Genomic DNA, 17,909 nt, shown 5'->3' with positions numbered 1-17,909 from the left:
TTTTAAAAAGGAATCCTGATTTGATTCAACCTCTCTGTTTAATGAGAGTTGCTTTCACATGTAAAAACCCTATTCGGCCGTTATGTTGAACGTGTGTACAGTGTACACAGGTACAGATCTGTACACAGGTACAGTGATTCACCCATTAATTTTTACACAGATGGATATCAGTACTATTTCTAGCGGCATCATGCATTTGAGGGGCCTGTACCGAGATTCACTTTTAAAATGAGTGCAGATGCATTCACACACAAACACGTGAGCGTACAGACATCTGAACATTCATACAGCATAATAGCTCAACACTTGTACAACGAATGTACAGGGTACACAGGTATAGATCTATACACAGGTACAATTATTCACACGTTATATAGAACATAGGTACAGCAGTATACTTCCTCTCTGTAGGAAGGGGAAATGAACGCTCGTACAGTCATTCATACAAAAAAACGAATGAGTGTGAAGACATCAGTATATGCATACAACATAATATCTACACAGAGTTAAAGAGCATTGGAAATGTAGGACAGCTATGTGCAATCACCCTTGCCTGGGGCGGGTGGGAGCGGAATAGGAAGAATTCTGTTGGATCAGAGTAAAGGTCTGTGTAGTCTAGCAACTTGTTTCACCTCCTTCAGACCCAACAACAACAGAAAAGGGGAAAGCACTCAAAGCAAAACATATTTTTGGCAACAGAAAGGAGTCATCAGTGAGATATACGGAAAGCTTGGAATGGGAGTGGGGGGCATGTTTGAATGTGGCTTTCAGTGCCTCCTTGTTCTCTTAATAAATCATATAAATTACTTCCTGCAGTTATACTGCCCAGTTGTCCAAAATGACTTGGCTGTAATCCTATGCACACTTTTCTGGGAGTAAGTCCTGATTAGCTCAATGGGACTTACTTCTGAGTAAACATGCTTCTCTTCTGCTATAGCATTTTTAAAATCTTATATTGCTGCTCTTGAACTCTTTCAGTTGCTGAGGGAGAGGATAAGTCATGCAGCATGAATACTGATCTTCTATCCTAGTCTATAATGGGAAAATAATCAAAATGCTTATAGCTCATTTATTTATTGTCCAAACAAGACAGAAACTGGAAGCATGGTAGACCCTTGTGAGCCCATTATACCAACCAAATATGAGGAACGTCCGTTTTTGGGTTTTTGTGTATGCTCAGTTTGAAATGTGGTTTTAGATTAACGTGGTTTTCAGATGAGCGTGGTTTTAAAGTTGGAGGAAGAAACATCAATAACCTGAGCTACACTGATGACACCACTCTGATAGCTGAGAATGCAGATGATTTGCAAGCTCTAGTAATGAAAGTCAAAGAGCACAGTGAAAAAATGGGACTACGACTAAATGTAAAGAAGACTAAACTAATGACAACGGGCACAGCAACCAGCCTCAGAATTGATAATCAAGACACTGAAGTGGTAGATAGCCTTTTAGGATCGACCATCAACAGTAAAGGATCCAGCAGTCAATAAATACACCGCAGACTAGCACGTGATAGGGTTGCAATGAAGGCCTTGGAAAAGATATTTAGATGCTGCGATGTGTCTATACCTACAAAGGTTAGAATTGTTCTGACAATGGACAGCCAAGAAAACAAACAAATGGATCATAGAACAAATTAATCGAAAATTTTCACTCCAGGCACAAATGATCAGGCTCAAACTATCCTACTTCGGACACCTTATGTGAAGATCCAGCTCCCTTGAGAAGTCCATAATGCTGGGGAAAGTTGACGGAAAGAGAAGAGGATGACCACCAGCAGCAAGGTGGATGGATTTGATTACAACAGCAATGAATGCACCACTGAGAGATCTTAAAGGTCAAGCTGAAGACAGGTCATCCTGGAGAGAATCTGTCTATGTGGTCGCTAAGAGTCGACACCGACTTGACAGCACTTCATCAATCATCAATCAGTTAGAAACTTTGAGGCTTGACTATTGGCCATTTAGGTTGCTGTAATTGCAAAGGAATGAGGGCGAGACTGTTGGAGATGAACGCCAGTGCATCGACCTTTTGCACCAACTGCCCTAATGACCACTAGAGGCATTGGGTGTAGAGACAGTGAGTCAGGGTCTCCCTATCTGTCCCTACTCTATGACCCCTGAACTGACTCTGCAGCACTTCCTGTGCTGAGACACAGCCTTCCTTTCCTCCTAGAGAGCAGATGGGAACATCTCTCTCTCTCTCCTTACCTATCTATCCATTATGTAGTCCTTTAGATTAGAGATAGGTCTTTACTATCTTAGTGTATTTAACAAATAAATATTTAGTGTTTAGTCATACAAGGATCTCCATGTGTTTTCTTTAAATAGCTGCAATATCCGAACCATCCTCTGCTGCTTACTCTGTAACTGGAGTGTGTGCTCATTCCTTAGTGCTCTGCTGTTTTACCTATTGTGGGTAAAAATCAACAACAGAGACAAGTCCCTATTCTGACTAAATTACTTGAGGGAAGGCCTATTTAGTCCATGAGCCTGGCCCACAAATTTTGGCAGAGGCTTATAGTGATTTTTGGCAACATTTGCCCCCTTAGAGATAGAAAACAGATGACAGCACGGTGGCATTTACAGCTTTCTCTGTGTTGTCATCCCTTCTTTATCCCTACTCCCAAATGCTTAAGATAAAATTCCAGTCATTTTTGCACAGAGAAAAGGGTCGGGTTAACAACTAACAAACTGTGGTACTCTCTCCATGGAGGAATCTTTGGAGAGCATTCCTGTCAGTTTCCACACACATTCCTCTGACATCAATAAACCTTTTTAGTTCGCTTTTAAAACACCATTGCAAATTTGACTGCTGCCAGGACCAGAAAAGCATGATAGCACACCGAAAGCTGGAAATACTGCAATGCTCTCACCGATTTCCCATCTCTAGGGGTATAGGCCTTGTCAAAGATCACAATGAGCATTCGTCCCCATCCCCACCCTAGATGGTACTGACCAGCTGGCTCATGTACCTGTTGAAATGAAGTAACCTTTTTGCATAACTCCCGAGTCATCCTCTCAAGTGATTTCATCTAGATAATGATGATGTGATGTCAGCTAATGTTTCAATGATTCTGGTTAGAGAGAGAGAGAGAGTGTGTGTCATCCTGGTTGCAATACTGATTCAAGAGCAGCAGTAATCCTTTGAAAGGACACAGAAAAAGAGATTGAGGAGGCTTGAAGGGAAGGAGTAGAAAGTTTCTAAAGGCTAAAGAAGAGTGCAATTGCCAAAATGTAAAGAAATTTAAAAATAAAAATAAAAGAGGGCCAAGGGAGGGATATTGATAAACTCACCTTGGTATTATTGTATTGTATTGTATTGTATTGTATTGTATTGTATTGTATTGTATTGTATTAAAGACTGCTGGAACCACAGGAAAGTCCCTGCTAACTGAGCAAAGAGGCACCTTTTTAAAGTGGTGATTTTCTTTATTGAGCAGGGGGAGAGGAACTGGCCCTATCTAACTCCAGCACACCATGTTTCTTTTTAGACTGTGAGCCCTTTGGGGACTGGGAGCCATCTTTTATTAATCTCTATATATAATACGCTAAGGTCGTAAGTGGCAAGCCCTGCCCACACAGTGCTTTACCAATTGGAGGTAACAGAGCAGAAGCACCATGGTGATTGGGTAATAGGGATTCCATATGCAGATAGGGAGGAGGAGATGGTAGGGGGCAAGTGAGTGAGTGAGGAGCAGGGAGGGGTGAGTGAGTGAGCAAGCGGCGGGGAAGGGGCAGCTGAGAGTGTGTGGCTGACACTGAGCAATAAAGCAGGGGCTGTGGCATGGGGCAAGGAGAGCAATAAATTCCTAGCACACAGATGCTCTATGCAGGCTCAGCTAGTTTATTTTTGTTTCTCTTAAACCACTTGTAAACCACTTACGGAACCTTTTTTGAAAAGTGGTATGTAAATATTCATCGTAGTAGTAGTAGTAATAGGGAAAGTGAAGGGCTTCTCTTTGGGAGCCAGTTCTCCCATACATCACCACCAACGCATAGAACCGCCTCTGTACATATTGCACTACGATGCTCTGTAGCTTAGATACAGCTTTTCCTCCTAACACAATATTTTCCCCTTCTGCGATCAATCAGGACAATATTAGTAATGAAAAAACACTGGTGTTTCACAGACTGGCAGGCAGATTGTGCAAGGAAGGTTGGGATATGCAAAATGTCATCTGGACCGTCTGTAAAATTACCCATAAGACTCAGCAGGAATAACCTTAATCTTTTTCCATACCACCTTATACCTAAAGAAAAGTTGAGGCTTTCCCAGTTGCTACAGCTTTGCTGCCCCCTGCTGGCCTCCTTCCATCATAGCCGGCCTGATGCCAAAGTTCAGAGTTCAAAAGATAGATTGCAGAGCTGGGATTCCCTACAACAGTAACCACAGCTGTTGGTTGTACTTCTCTGCCTTGCTCTGTCTCCTTCTGCCATGGAGGCCATCCGCTGGGGAATCTGCTCTGCTGGGAAGATCAGCCACGATTTCATCGTGGCCCTGAGGACTCTGCCACCAGAAAACCATAAGGTAGTCTGAAGAATGCAGGGCAAAGGACTGCTGTGTAGAGAGAGAAATCCCTCACTGAGCTGTGCAGCTGATGAGCTCTCAAGATACCTTTTGTAGTTGCAAAATAAGATGCAAAACTCCCCGGGCTCTTGAGAAGAGGTGGAAGGGTAGGATGCACCATGCATTAAAGGGGCTGAAGATATCTGGAAGCCATTATGCTAGATTGTTGTTGTTGTTTTTAAAGGGACTAGACTCAGGGTAGTGGGGGTCCATCTGAGATGCAGGAAAGCTATTGCTTTTGTAGTCTTGTGAGTTGGAATTGGGTGGGGAGTGGGATGAGATGTGGGAAAGGAGAGGGAAGTGTTTCCCCTGGCTTGGGGAAGCTTGTTTCTGACATTGTGCTGTAACGGTGAGTGAAGCTACATTGCCAAATTTCTCCCTCCTATATCTCCTATACTATATCTCCTTTACCTATAGCTGATAAAGCCATGAGAATCTCCCTTTCTATAGACTCTTGCAGCCCAGGGCTAAGACACATAGATGCTGTCTGGGAAGGAATCCATGGCTAGAGATCCCAAGCAAGGGAAACTGGGGTCCTGCCCAGGTAAACTCTTCTTCTCCTCTAGGTGATGGCTATTGCTGCTCGTGATCTCAGCCGGGCTCAGGAATACGCCAAGATCCACAGCATCCCCAAGGCCTATGGCTCTTATGAAGAACTGGCTGAAGATCCAAATGTTGGTGAGCAGCCTTCCTCTAAACTACAGTCCTCCTCCTGAAAATCTTGGCCGACGGCTCCCATCATCCCTGGCTACCCGCCATTGTGACTGGGGATTATGGGAATTGTAGTTGAACGGCAGCTAGAGAGACACGTGATCTAAACTCTAGGGTAGTTTCCCCGTGGTCATAGACGGACCACTACCTGGTTAAGTTTGGTTTCACAGCTGCAGTCCAGCCCTGCAGGGGTGGTGGACCTATTAGGATGGTCTTGTCCGAAAAGGCTGCTGGACCCAATAGGATTCAAAAAACCTTGTTGGGTTGGCCAACACGTTGGTGCGGCCAGTGATTCTGTTGATGTTCTGGTGGGAATCTGGAACAGGGAACTCAACAGGGCAGCAGACATGATTGCTCCTAAGCGTCCCTTCTGACCTGCTTAAAAAATGGCCCCTTGGTATACTGAGGAGTTGCGGGGGCTGAAGCAGTTGGGTCGGCGACTATAATGCAAGTGGAGGAAAACTCGATTCTAATCTGACAGGATGCAGCCTGTGACCCATTTGAAGGCTTATGTGGTAGCAGTGCATGCAGCAAAAAAAAAAAAAAAAAAAAAAAGATTTTGGTCTGTGAACATTGTGTCTGCAAATTCACGTTAGGCAGAACTATCCCGGTTTGTGAGGAGTTTAATCTTTGCTCCTTCTGTTGTAAATCAGTTCCCGGGGTTGTTCCGTTCTGACACTTTTAATGGGTTCTTTGTGGTAAAAATCTCCTCTATTCGGGCCAACTTGGACTCCACTATTTCTGCCGGGTCTATGAAGGAGGTATCTAGCAATCCTTCTTGCAGTATTAGGTTGGATCAGTTTCAATCTGTGACTCCTGAGGATGTGGACAAGCTGCTTGGGGCAATGCAGCCTATCACTTGTTCTCTGGATCCTTGCCCGACTTGGCTGCTTCTCTCTAGCAGGGAGATTGTTGGAGATGGCCTAGTTAATATCATAAATGCATCGCTGAGGGAGGATAGGGTGCCTCCTTGTTTGAAGGAGGCAATGGTTAGACTGCTTCTTAGGAAACCTTCTCTGGACCCCTTAGCGATGGATAGTTACAGGCCAATCTCCAATCTCCCTTGGTTGGGCAAGGTGATTGAGAGGGTGGTGGCCGACCAGTTCCACGCAATTTTGGAGGAAACTGATTATCTAAACCCATTTCAAACTGGCTGGCTTTATAGCTGGCTATGGGGTTGAGACAGCCTTGTTGGCCTGATGGATGACTTTTATTGAGGAATCGACAAAGGGAGTGTGACTCTGCTGGTTCTTCAGGATCTCTCAGCAGTGTTTGATACCATCGACCATGGTATCCTTCTGGATTGCCTGGGGGAGTTGGGGATAGGGGGCACTGCCTTGCAGTGGTTCCGTTTCTATCTCTCGGGTAGATTCCAGATGGTGGAGCTTGGTTACGGTCGCTCCTCAAAGCAGGAGCTGTTATATGGAGTCCCTCAGGGCTCCATTCTGTCACCAATGCTTTTTAACATCTATATGAAACCACTGGGTGAGGTCATCAGGAGGTTTGGTGCTGGGTGTTATCAGTATGCTGATGACACCCAAATCTACTTCTCCTTTTCATCTTCAGGAAATGGCACTCATTCTCTAAATGCCTGCCTACAGGCAGTAATGGGCTGGATGAGGGATAACAAATTGAAGCTGAATCCAAGCAAGACAGAGGTGGGGATCAGAATTTGAGGGATGAGTTAGAGCTTCCTGTGCTGGATGGGGTTACACTCCCCCGGAAGGAGCAGGTGCAGTTTGGGAGTACTCTTGGACCCAGGCTTCACTCCGGTATCTCAGGTGGAGGCCATGGCCAGGAGTGCTTTATATCAGCTTTGGCTGATTTGACAGCTGCAGCCATTCCTTGAAAAGGATGACCTCAAAACAGTGGTGCATCAGCTGGTAACCTCCAGGCTCGACTATTGCAATGTGCTCTACGTGGGGCTGCCTTTGTACGTAGTTCGGAAACTTGAGTTAGTTCAAAATGCAGCAGCCAGATTGGTCTCTGGGGCAACCTGGAGAGACCATATTATGCCTGTCTTGAAACAGTTACACTGGCTGCTGATATGTTTCTGGGCAAAATACAAAGTGCTGGTTATTACCTTTAAAGCCCTGAATGGCTTAAGTCCAAGCTATCTTAGAAAACGCCTTCTTCTACATGATCCCCACCACACGTTAAGGTCATCTGAGGAGGTCCGTCTGGTGGCAACAGAGGCGGGCCTTCTCTGTAGCTGCCCCTGGGCTGAGGAATGCACTCCCGGCAGAAATCCGTAATCTGAGTTCATTGCTGGCCTGCAGGAGAGCCCTGTTTGGCCTGGCCTTCCAGGGTTTTTAATTTGTTGCCAATTTTTTTTAACTTTAAGTAACTGCTTACAGTAACACAGTAACTGCCTGGTTCTCCAGGGTTTTTAACTGTTTAAATGTTTTAACTGCTAATTGGTTTTATGCTGGTTTTTATAGTTTTCGTTTTAATTGTTAATTGATTTTAATTGTTTTTACTTTGATGTAAATGGCCATGAGCCATTTTTTTGAAGGCCGGTATATAAATTGAATAAGAAAGAAAGAAAGAAAGAAAGAAAGAAAGAAAGAAAGAAAGAAAGAAAGAAAGAAAGAAAGAAAGAGATAAATAGGGGCCCTGGAAAGGGGAAGCAGAGAGAAAGTGTTATCTCTCTCTAGCTTAGGGATGGGATAGGAGGAGTCCAGGAGGGCTACCTCAAGTGTGACAAGAGTCGTATGGAGCTGATTTTGTACAGAGTTGGCGCATCTAGTCCAAGCTTCTCTAACTGGCAGCAGCCTTTGGAGTCACAGATCAAAGTCTTTTCCAATCTTGTCAACTAATCTGGCTATGCCAGGGACAGAATGCTGCAACCTTCTGCTTGCAAAGCATGGGACACTCCCACTCAGGTGAGGTGCCAAAGGCTGCCTTGCTCCACATTCCTAGTGGGGGCCAGCCAGTTTCAAAACTGACCCTTGCAAGCTTTGAAAGTGGAGGCGAGGGCAAGGAAGAGGGGAGCTGGCCAGCACGAGAGAGGTGCTCCTTGCCAAGCGTGCAAGAGGTCGGATGGGTCCCGAAGGGCTCCTCCTCCGATGATGGGGGTGAGCTGCTTCTTGTTACCTTGCTGATGCCACCCCAAGAATCTGCCACCTGAGGTGATGGCCACACTGTGCCTCATGGAAGGACCACCCCTGGCTCCTCCTCAAGGGCAAGCTTCTCATGCTCATCAGGAATCAAACCCAATCAGAGAAATGGGAACTCTGCATGATGTCACCGTACTAGTGATATGGGTACGCTTCCATCCAGAGAAGATCAAAGGTGGGCATTAGAAGACTGGAACAAAATGGGGAAAGAAACCCTCAAGGGGAATGGAAAGGGATAACAGTGAGGATGGAGGAAGGATCTTTGGATTTGCTCTCTTCCGTCCCACCGTTCAAATCCCTCTTCAGGCTAACTGCTTCTGGGGAGCTGATGGATATTTGAGTAGGTCAACTCTTTTTCTAGAAACATCAGAACAGAGGAAGCTGCCTTATATCAAGTCATACCCTTGGTCCATCTAGCTCAGTATTTTCTGCTCTGACTGACAGTGACTGTCCAAGGTTTCAGGCAGGAGCCTCTCTCAGCCCTATCTGGAGATGTCAAGGATCGAACCTGGGACCTTCTTCATGCATGCAGATGCTCTACGTCTGAGCTATGGTCCCATCCCCTAAGGGAAATAGCTTACAGCAGTCAGTGTAGTCACCCATCGAAATGCAAACCAGAGCAGACCCTGCTTAGTAAAGGGGACAATTTGTGCTCCCTTCTGAAAGTTGGGAGCTTTGCCTCAGACTGCCTTTCTCTTTACAGATGTGGTATACGTGGGGGTGATTAATCCATATCACCTCCCAGCTTCCCTCCTCTTCATGCAGGCTGGGAAGAGTGTACTCTGTGAGAAACCCCTTGGCATGAATGCAGCTGAGGTCAAGAAAATGGTGCAGTCAGCTCGGGAAAACAGAGTCTTTTTCATGGAGGTAAGGTCCTTCCAGCCAGTAATAAGATTCCACAGATATTAGAAGCTTGTGTGCAACATCCCAGCATGAGTATACTTACCCTCCATATACTAGTGCTAGCTAACCTTTTCCTTCCCAGTGTGAATTCATGCTCTATTCAGATCCAGGGCAGGGTCCTCCTTGTGCAATGTTTGCAGCGCCACCTGCTGGCCAGCTTTTGCTTTTCGAGCAGAGCAGATCACAGAGCTACTTTTCTGGTGAATGGGGGAAAGGGCTGGTTTTCCTCAGAAAGCAAGAGCTGGCCAGCAGGCAGCACAGTCAAAATTGTGCAAGGACTCTGCTCTGCATAAACAGAACATGAATTTGCACTGGAAAGAAAGAAGGAAATTAGTGCTAGAGTGTGGAGGGTGAGTAAGCTCACACTTGGATCTTGCATGCAAGCTTCTCATGTAGCATATCTTATTGATGTCTGGAGGAGCCCAAGGCTGAAGTGGTGACTATGTGAGATAGCCAGATTTTTGCCAGAGTATCCTCAGATGTCTAATCATCCCCTACATTCTGCTCCAGTGCCAAACCGAGCACAAACATATGGCATGGCGCTACTGCACCAGAAAAGTCCCGTCCTATTGAGCTTGCAGTCGTCAGTCTGCCATACAGAACAATGTGAGTGCCACTCTGCTGAATGGGCATGATACTTGGAATATTGCACTCTATTTCTGGTATCAGAATGTCCGGGAAATGTAGATGAGGAGATAAAAACATAAGAACTGCCTTGCTGCAGCAGGCCCAGATAGAGGTTGCCATTCTATGTAGTTTGCTCGCAGTAGCGGGCGTTCTAACTAACGAAGCAGCAGTGTAATAGGAAAAGCACGGGGGCTTCGGGAAAGTTCCTCTCTGCTCCAGTCCACTCAGCTCCTAGCTCAACTACTAGCTCAGTGATGGGGGCAAATTTTGAAGCCGTCTGTGCCACTTGAAAATATGTCCCTGGCGGTTGCACAGCCCTCAGAGATATATTTTCAGGTGACACACACACACTCTCTCTCTCTCCAGAAGCATTGGTGCTATACCGGTGTGCTTCTCCCTGTAGAATCCAGAGGAAAGAGTTGTAGTATGCAAGGACAGGACAGTGGAGTTGAATCAGGCGTATGAACAGTTTAGTGAGATAGATATTTACAAGAAGTCAGGGGTAGCCTGCCTCCCGTGCTCTTGCTGCTGGCTGTTTGTTAGCCCTGCCTCTGCTCCAGGACTGGAAGGAAAACAAGTCACTAAAGCACCATTCAAAAGCTGGCCTGGATCAAGGAATGGACTACTCCCATTACAACGATGCTTCATTAGTCAGGATGTCCGCCAATAGGCTCATTCACACGACCAATGGCAGGACAGAAGGAGTGCCCAGCCTGGGTGGGGGAACTGGGCGCTCTCCTGATCTGTGACTGTGTGTGCTTACAAACATTAAGGTAGGAGATGGGGAGAGTGATCATGTACAAAGAGGCAGCTGGGTGGGATGAGCTCCCCCCCCCCCCGCTCTCGTCTAGATTCTATCCCCAGCATTTTACTGAGCTGGAGGGGAAAGTGTCCTACCCAGCTGTCACCTCACACAGGCTCATGCTCCAGATGTCATGTGAAGGAGCCTAGTATCTGGTTCTCAGGGGCATCCTACCCCTGGATTAGGGTTGCCCATTTCTCCCCTGCTCCTGCGCCCTTAACAGCAGTCCGGCATTTATTAATTGAGCCGATGAAGCTTTTCCTCGCGTAAAGATAAGCAGATCTCTCTGGGATGCTTGTTGGCAGTGGAACAATATCGAGTGGTTCGACTGAGGTCAAGCTAACGTTCTCCTTCCTTCGCAGGCCGTCTGGACCCGCTTCTTCCCGGCTTCAGAGAAGATCCGCACCTTACTTAGGCAAACGGCTGTTGGAGAGGTGATGCTAGTCCATGCTGATTTTGGGTTTCCTATGCTGTCGATCCCCAGATGTGTTCAGAAAGAGCTTGGGGGAGGTGCCCTGCTGGATATTGGCATCTACTGTGTCCAGCTGGCCTGTATGATCTTCAGTGGGGAGAAGCCAGAGTCAATCGTGGCTTCTGGATTCTTGCATGAAACAGGTTAGTACCTGGCTGGTCCACATTCCTGGCTAAACATTTTGTTCAAACAACTTGTTCTCCCGACACCCCGCCCTGCCCACACGAGCAACGGCAACTCATGGCTGTTGATACAGTCATTAGATTATGTTAGAAATAATTGCAAAGCAATTATTGGCTTATCCCTGTGTGATGTGTTTGTTGGAGATGGAGTTCCAGTGCATTGACCTTTTGCACTAACTATTCTCATGACCACTAGGGGCATTAGGGGTAGAGGTAGTTAGTGAGGGTCTCTTACCTGTCCCTGCTTTACCTCTACTCTATGACCTCTGCCTTGACTCCTCAGCTATTTCTTGTGGGGAGTCAGTCCACTTCCTTTCCTCTTGGAGAGCAGATCTCTCTCTCTCCCTACCTATCCATTATGTAGCTGATAGATAGGACTAGGTCTTTACTATCCAGAATGTAAAGTAAAGTAAAGTTGTGCCCTCAAGTCGGTGTCAACTCCTGGCAACCTCAGAGCCATGTGGTTTTATTTGGTAGCATACAGGAGGGGTTTACCATTGCCTCCTCCCGTGCAGTATGAGATGATGCCTTTCAGCACCTTCCTATATTGCCGCTGCCTGATAGAGGTGTTTCTCATATTCTGGTAACCATACCAGCAGGGATTCGAATCAGCAATTTCTTGCTCACTAGGCAAGTCATTTCCCCGCTGCACCAGTAGGTGGCTTATCCAGAATGTTCTTCACCAATCAACCTATTTAGTTTGGGTTGTACTACAATCCCCATGCGTGTTCTTTAGATGACTGCAGCAACAAAACTCTGCACTCTGCTCTGTAACTGGTGTGGATAGCTTCCTTTGTTGGCACCTTGAAAGACAATTACAAACCCCAACAGTGTTTACCCACCCGCATGCTTCATTTCACTTCCTATATGTGAACTTGGGCGGAATTTCAGCTGTTCTGCTGCCACCAGGCTGGCCTTGCAGGACAATCTTCGCTGTGCCATGGGCAGGGGAGAAATGTGGAGACTGGAATACCACTGGAGGCTGCGGGTGGGAGGGAGCGACACAGCAGCACGAGAAGAACCTGAGGAGAGCTGCTCTTGTCCCATTTGCTAAGCAGGGCCTGCCTTGGTTTGCATTTGGAGGGGTGACTACATGTCAGCACCGTACGATGTTCCCCTTAGGTAGGATATTCCCCTTATGGGATGGGGCCATAGCTCAGTGGAAAAGAACCTGCCTGAATTATATCATCACCATGAAACAAGACCAGGTTCACACCCTGTCTCAAAGCTTGGGCAGCCACTGCCAGTGAGTGTAGACAACAGATGGTCCACTAGTCTGACTTGGTATAAGTCTTAGGTCACCCATGGATCTATCTTCACCAGCAACCACATGTATGCCAACTTGAGTTCCATGATGGATGCTACATGCCATCAGATAAATGCATAAAAATGAATGTATGGTGATCTCTACTTTAGAGATCACCATATAGTCATATTATGCATTAATGTTATACTAGCTGGGCTGGGCACAGAACATCTGTGCCTCCCCCCCACCTCTCCACCCTCACCCCCCCCCCCCGTCGCTGTTGTTTTCTCTCCCACCCACCCGGCTTCTTCCTTCCCCTGCCCGCCCGCCGGCTGCCATCACCACCTTCTTCCCCACCCGCCGCCACCACCGTTTTGCCTGCCCGTCCTCCCGCCTGTCCCCCGCCATTTTGCCCGCCTGCATGGCGCACGGCCCACTGCCGTTTTGTCCTCCCGCTTGTTCCGCCGCCGGCCGTCCACCCACCACAGTTTTCTTCGGCCACTGCCGCCATTTTCCCCTCACCCACCCGTCCCGTGTCTAGCCTATCCAGGAGCTCTCCGAACTCTCACGAGAGTTGCCATGCATGGGATTAGCCACGGGTATGCCTTAGAGAACCGAATATATAGATTAATAAAATTTGCAGCATGTGGGCACACAGTTAGCAGGGATGTCGGCCAGGGAGCTCTCTCAAAATTGGGGAGGAGGCATTGTTACCATTGATATGCAGGGCATGGGTCTGCATAGAGTCTGCAGCTAAACAATAGGGGAGAGACATTCTGTGTTGCAGGGACTGGAGGCATTAATACTTTTGGGGGGGGGGTTGTTTTCCCCCCAGGGGTGGACAAAACTACTTCCGTCATCCTGAACTACTCAGGACAACGGCAGGCTACCTTCACCTGCACCACAACAGTCACGCTGCTCAATAAAGCAAGCATTAATGGCACCAAAGGGATAATTGAGGTGAGTTCTCAAGAGGGCATGGTCTGAGGATGTTTCTCATAAAACTGAAGGCTGCTTAGCAGGTAGCAAATTAAGTAGCTGGTGGGATTATTGGCACAATGGCAGCCATCTTTGATCCATTTTCTGACATGTTTTGCCCGCTTGTTTTTAGCCCTGTAATGGGATATTGAGAAAATAAAATAAAACTAAAATAAAACAAATAAATAAATAAATAAGAGCTTGAGGCCTAGTTATCTAGAAACTAAAGGTCTTCATGTGTTCTATCCTGTTATCTATTTCTCAGGATGAGGAAGAACAAAGAGAGGAGGCTCAATTATCAGTGGCCTTGGTGTGTGTTCCAGGGACGAAGCCTAACTATTTAGTAAATGGCCACCATATGTTCTAGGAACGAGGCCTATGCCCGCTTCAGACGTTATTCTAAGAGACACTGTACTAGGGTACAGTAAACCAGGCCGAAAATCCCGCCCCAACCCCATCACTCAGCTCCTCAGTCCACTGTTCACACTTACAGTGGCGTTCATCTGAAGAGGCCAATGCCACTTCTGTAATGGCGAACGCCACTGAAAGCATGAGCAACAAGCTGAGGAGGTGAGTGACGGGGCCAGGCGGGTGAGACTTCTGGCCCCGTTTTGAGATGCTGTACCTGAGTACAGCATCTCCTAGAATGTCTGAAGAGGACTCTCGTTTTCGAGTAAGTGATCTGTTCAGGATGAGGAAAAGCAAAAGGATGAGGCCCAATCTAGTAAGCCGCCTTCATGTGTTCTGTGCGGTTATGGTACCTATTTCTCAGCTCAGGACAATGAGTGCTTCTGTTGAATAGGCCTCTAGTGCCCAGTTTGAAGACATCTCAAACCAATCATTTCTTCATGAAGCCCATCCTTTTTGACCCTACTATCCCCAGATGTTCCACTGTACCCCAAGACTGGAGCAGGGTTGGGCAAACCACCAAGAGAGGCGAGGTCTTCCTTTTTTTCTTTTTCTTTTTGGTAGGAAAGTGGTATATAACCTGTATTTAGAATCTGAGCACCCTTGGTAGTTTGCAGTTACACAGCATATGCTCAGCATATGGCTAGAGAATAAGATCCTGATAGGAAGGAGTGCAGGCACCTATAGGAGCATGTATACCATGAATAAGAGGTGTTTAAACCTTGTGCAATTGATTTCTGTCCGGAAAGACCCCAAAAGTCCAGAGTTCTTAAACAAGGGAAATGCTTAATCTGGTCTTCCTGCACAGAGGAAGCATAGGCTGACGAGAATTAGAGTCAAGGAGCTCTGCCCAAGGCAGAAACTTAAGACTGACTCTTATCTGGGAACCAGGCCCATATTACAGTAAAGTTGTGCCGTCGAGTTGGTGTCAACTCCTAGCGACACAGAACCATGTGGTTTTCTTTGGTAGAATGCAGGAGGAATTTACCATTGCCCTCTCCTGCGCAGTATGAGATGATGCCTTTCAGCATCTTCCTATATTGCTGCTGCCTGATATAGGTGTTTCCACCAGCAGGGATTCGAACCAGCAACCTCTTGCTCGCTAGGCAAGTTACTTCCCCGCTGCACCATTAGGATGGGGAAGGAGAAATCTCCTGCCAAGAGAATGTGGGGCTGAACATAGGGTTGCCAACTTTCTAACCTTATAACTTTCTTACCCATGACTAGCAGAATATGTTTATTTAACTTGCAGGTTTCATACAGTAGGCAGAACTTTAGCTTTTCTTGGGGCAAATTTGGTACATGGCTTTTAAGAAGAGACATCAGAATATATTGAGCTCTGAGGTGAGCTCCTGGGAAGATTTGAGCTCCTGTATAATCTTGAAGGCTCTATGTTTCCTACACGCTCACAAGTTGAGAGGAGAGCTGGTCTTGTGGTAGCAAGCATGACTTGTCCCCATAGCTAAGCAGGGTCTGCCCTGGTTGCATATGAAAGGGAGACTTGATGTGTGAACACTGTAAGATATTCCCCTCAGGGGATGGAGCTGCTCTGGGAAGAGAAAAAGGTTTCAAGTTCCCTCCCTGGCTTCTCCAAGATAAGGCTGAGAGAGATTCCTGCCTGCAACCTTGGAGAAGCTGCTGCCAGCCTGTGAAGACAATACTGAGCTAGATAGACCAATGGTCTGACTCAGTATATGGCAGTTTCCTATGTTCCTTTGTTGTTTCTGTTTTGGGGTCCCAGTTGCAAGGGTGAGCTATTTGCCTTCATCTCCTGTTTATGGTCTTCCCAGAGGCATCTTGATCATGATCACCTTGAAACAGGACCAGAAATGCCTTGGCCTGATCCAGCAGAGATGTTCTTATCTTTGCAAGTGAAGCATTGAAGCTCTCCGTTTTCATCTGCTTTTGGTCCCCCTTTCCACCTTTTCCCTACAGCTTCCAGCCACTTTCTGGAGCCCAACACAGCTGGTTGTCAATGGCCATGCAGAAGAGTTCCCCCTTCCCGCTTCATCCCAAAAACTGAACTTTCCCAATGGCACCGGCATGTGCTACCAAGCAGAGCATGTCAGACAGTGTCTTCTTCAAGGTAAAAAGCCTCAGGCACTACCAAGAAGGGGGTATAGTTTACAGAAGCAGAGTCTCCTGTAGGGCATTCCATTCCCCAATGTGGGTTCCCAGATGTTATTGGACTATCATTCCTATCATCGTCAGCCTTTGGCCATCCCGGCTGGGAGTGATGGGAGTTGTAGTCCAACCACCTCTAGGGATCCAAGGTTGGAAATCCCCACTGTAGGGCATCGGTTTTCAAAGGGGGGCCCCCAGATGTAGTTGGACTACAGTTCCCATAATCCCTAGCCACAGAGACCAAAGGGGACCCATGTTTGATATCCCCTGCTGTAGGGGAAGGTCTGTGTGGCAGCTCCCATGCAACATTTTGTTGTGATCTCTTTCTTCCCTGTCTCATCTCAGGCCTGAAGGAGAGCCCCATCATGTCTCATGCAGACAGCGAGCTGGTCCACTCCATCCTGGATGAGGTCCGTAGGCAGCTGGGGTTGTCCTATCCTCAGGACGAAGCATGACTCATTCCTTAGTTGGATAACAGGATACAGGATCTGCTGTAGCTGGGTTTGTGGTGTGGAAATCTCAGATCTTAAGGAAAGGGGTGGGGAAGCAATCTTTTGAATGGGGGACAAAATTACAATCAAACAACAAACAAATATTGCCAATACTAACTGCAAACCTTGGGATGTGTAGCTAGAGATAAAAAGCTTGGAATATGTAGCTAGAGCTTATAATTTTCCATCTGGTATGAATCCCACCCCACCCTCTTCACCAGCCTTTGAAAAATTGCTGCTAAATAAAGAGAATCTTACATCTTTTATTACATATCAATTTTGTAGCTATTTTCTTTTTTCAAATGAGGTGTTTTTAATATTTAATTATATCATTTATACTTCTGGCAATCAGTCTTGGTAGAACCAAATGCAGTCCTCTTATTTAGACGTAAGCTCCACTGAACACAGTGGAACATATGAGTAAAATATGCATAGGGCTGAGTTGCACATTTAATATGACCCAAATGTGCCTTGCTGAAGCTAAGCAGGTGTTGGTGTGGACCTAGTAAGGCACGGTGCTTAGGTCGCAGTCTCTCCTGGAGGCGTGGGTTCACATCCTACCCCAGACAGGACTAAGCCCCCTTATAGAAGGAGAGCTGGTCTTGTGGTAGCAAGCATGAATTGTTCCCTTAGCTAAGCAGGGTCCACCCTGGTTTGCATTTGAATGGGAGACTAGATGTGTGAGCACTGGAAGATATTCGCCTCAGGGGATGGGGCTGCTCTGGGAAGAGCATCTAGGTTCCAAGTTCCCTCCCTGGCCTCCCCAAGATAGGGCTGAGAGAGACTTCTGCCTGCAACCTGGGAGAAGCTGCTGCCAGTCTGTGAAGACAATACTAGATAGACCAATGGTCTGACTCAGTATAAGGCAGCTTCCTATGTTCTTATGGGGCTGTAGCTCAGTGGTAGAGCAAATGCTTTGCATGCAGAAGGCTGCAGGTTGAACTCCTGGCATCTCTGTATAGTACACCCCTGTACTGGCTTCTTTGTGTACAAAAATATGTCGATGTCACAAGGTTCGCACATGCTTTTAAAGTAATGTTTCCCTTGGCCCTAAGTGTTCCACAGTTTTGCTAACTGGCAAGCAGAGTTGTCTGTGAATAGAAAGCCATCTGCTAATGTCTGCAGATCATGTTGCCGTTAAAAGTACAAGAGCAGGGATGGGGGAAAGTGGGCATCCTCAGGCTAACACCACGACAGGGACAAGGTCATAGCTTAATGGTAGTGAATCTGCTTTGCCGGCAGAAGGTCCCAGGTTCAGTTTCTGGCAGCATCTCCAG

General features: G+C 46.8%; 1 protein-coding gene across 1 annotated transcript; it reads left to right on the top strand.

Annotated features, from left to right (window-relative positions):
* The first annotated feature begins 4,366 nt into the window (after positions 1–4,366).
* Positions 4,367–16,905, top strand: LOC128331775 (trans-1,2-dihydrobenzene-1,2-diol dehydrogenase-like). The gene is made up of 7 exons (XM_053265627.1): positions 4,367–4,530; positions 5,136–5,247; positions 9,103–9,266; positions 11,094–11,346; positions 13,467–13,591; positions 15,953–16,103; positions 16,487–16,905. The coding sequence occupies exons 1-7, from the start codon at positions 4,438–4,440 to the stop codon at positions 16,594–16,596; spliced, it is 1,008 nt and encodes a 335-aa protein (XP_053121602.1). The 5' UTR covers positions 4,367–4,437; the 3' UTR covers positions 16,597–16,905.
* Positions 16,906–17,909: the final 1,004 nt, after the last annotated feature.

The sequence above is a fragment of the Hemicordylus capensis genome, chromosome 6, assembly GCF_027244095.1.
Source record: "Hemicordylus capensis ecotype Gifberg chromosome 6, rHemCap1.1.pri, whole genome shotgun sequence".
NCBI classification, from domain to species: domain Eukaryota; kingdom Metazoa; phylum Chordata; class Lepidosauria; order Squamata; family Cordylidae; genus Hemicordylus; species Hemicordylus capensis.
This window is presented reverse-complemented; position numbering and strand designations above follow the sequence as displayed.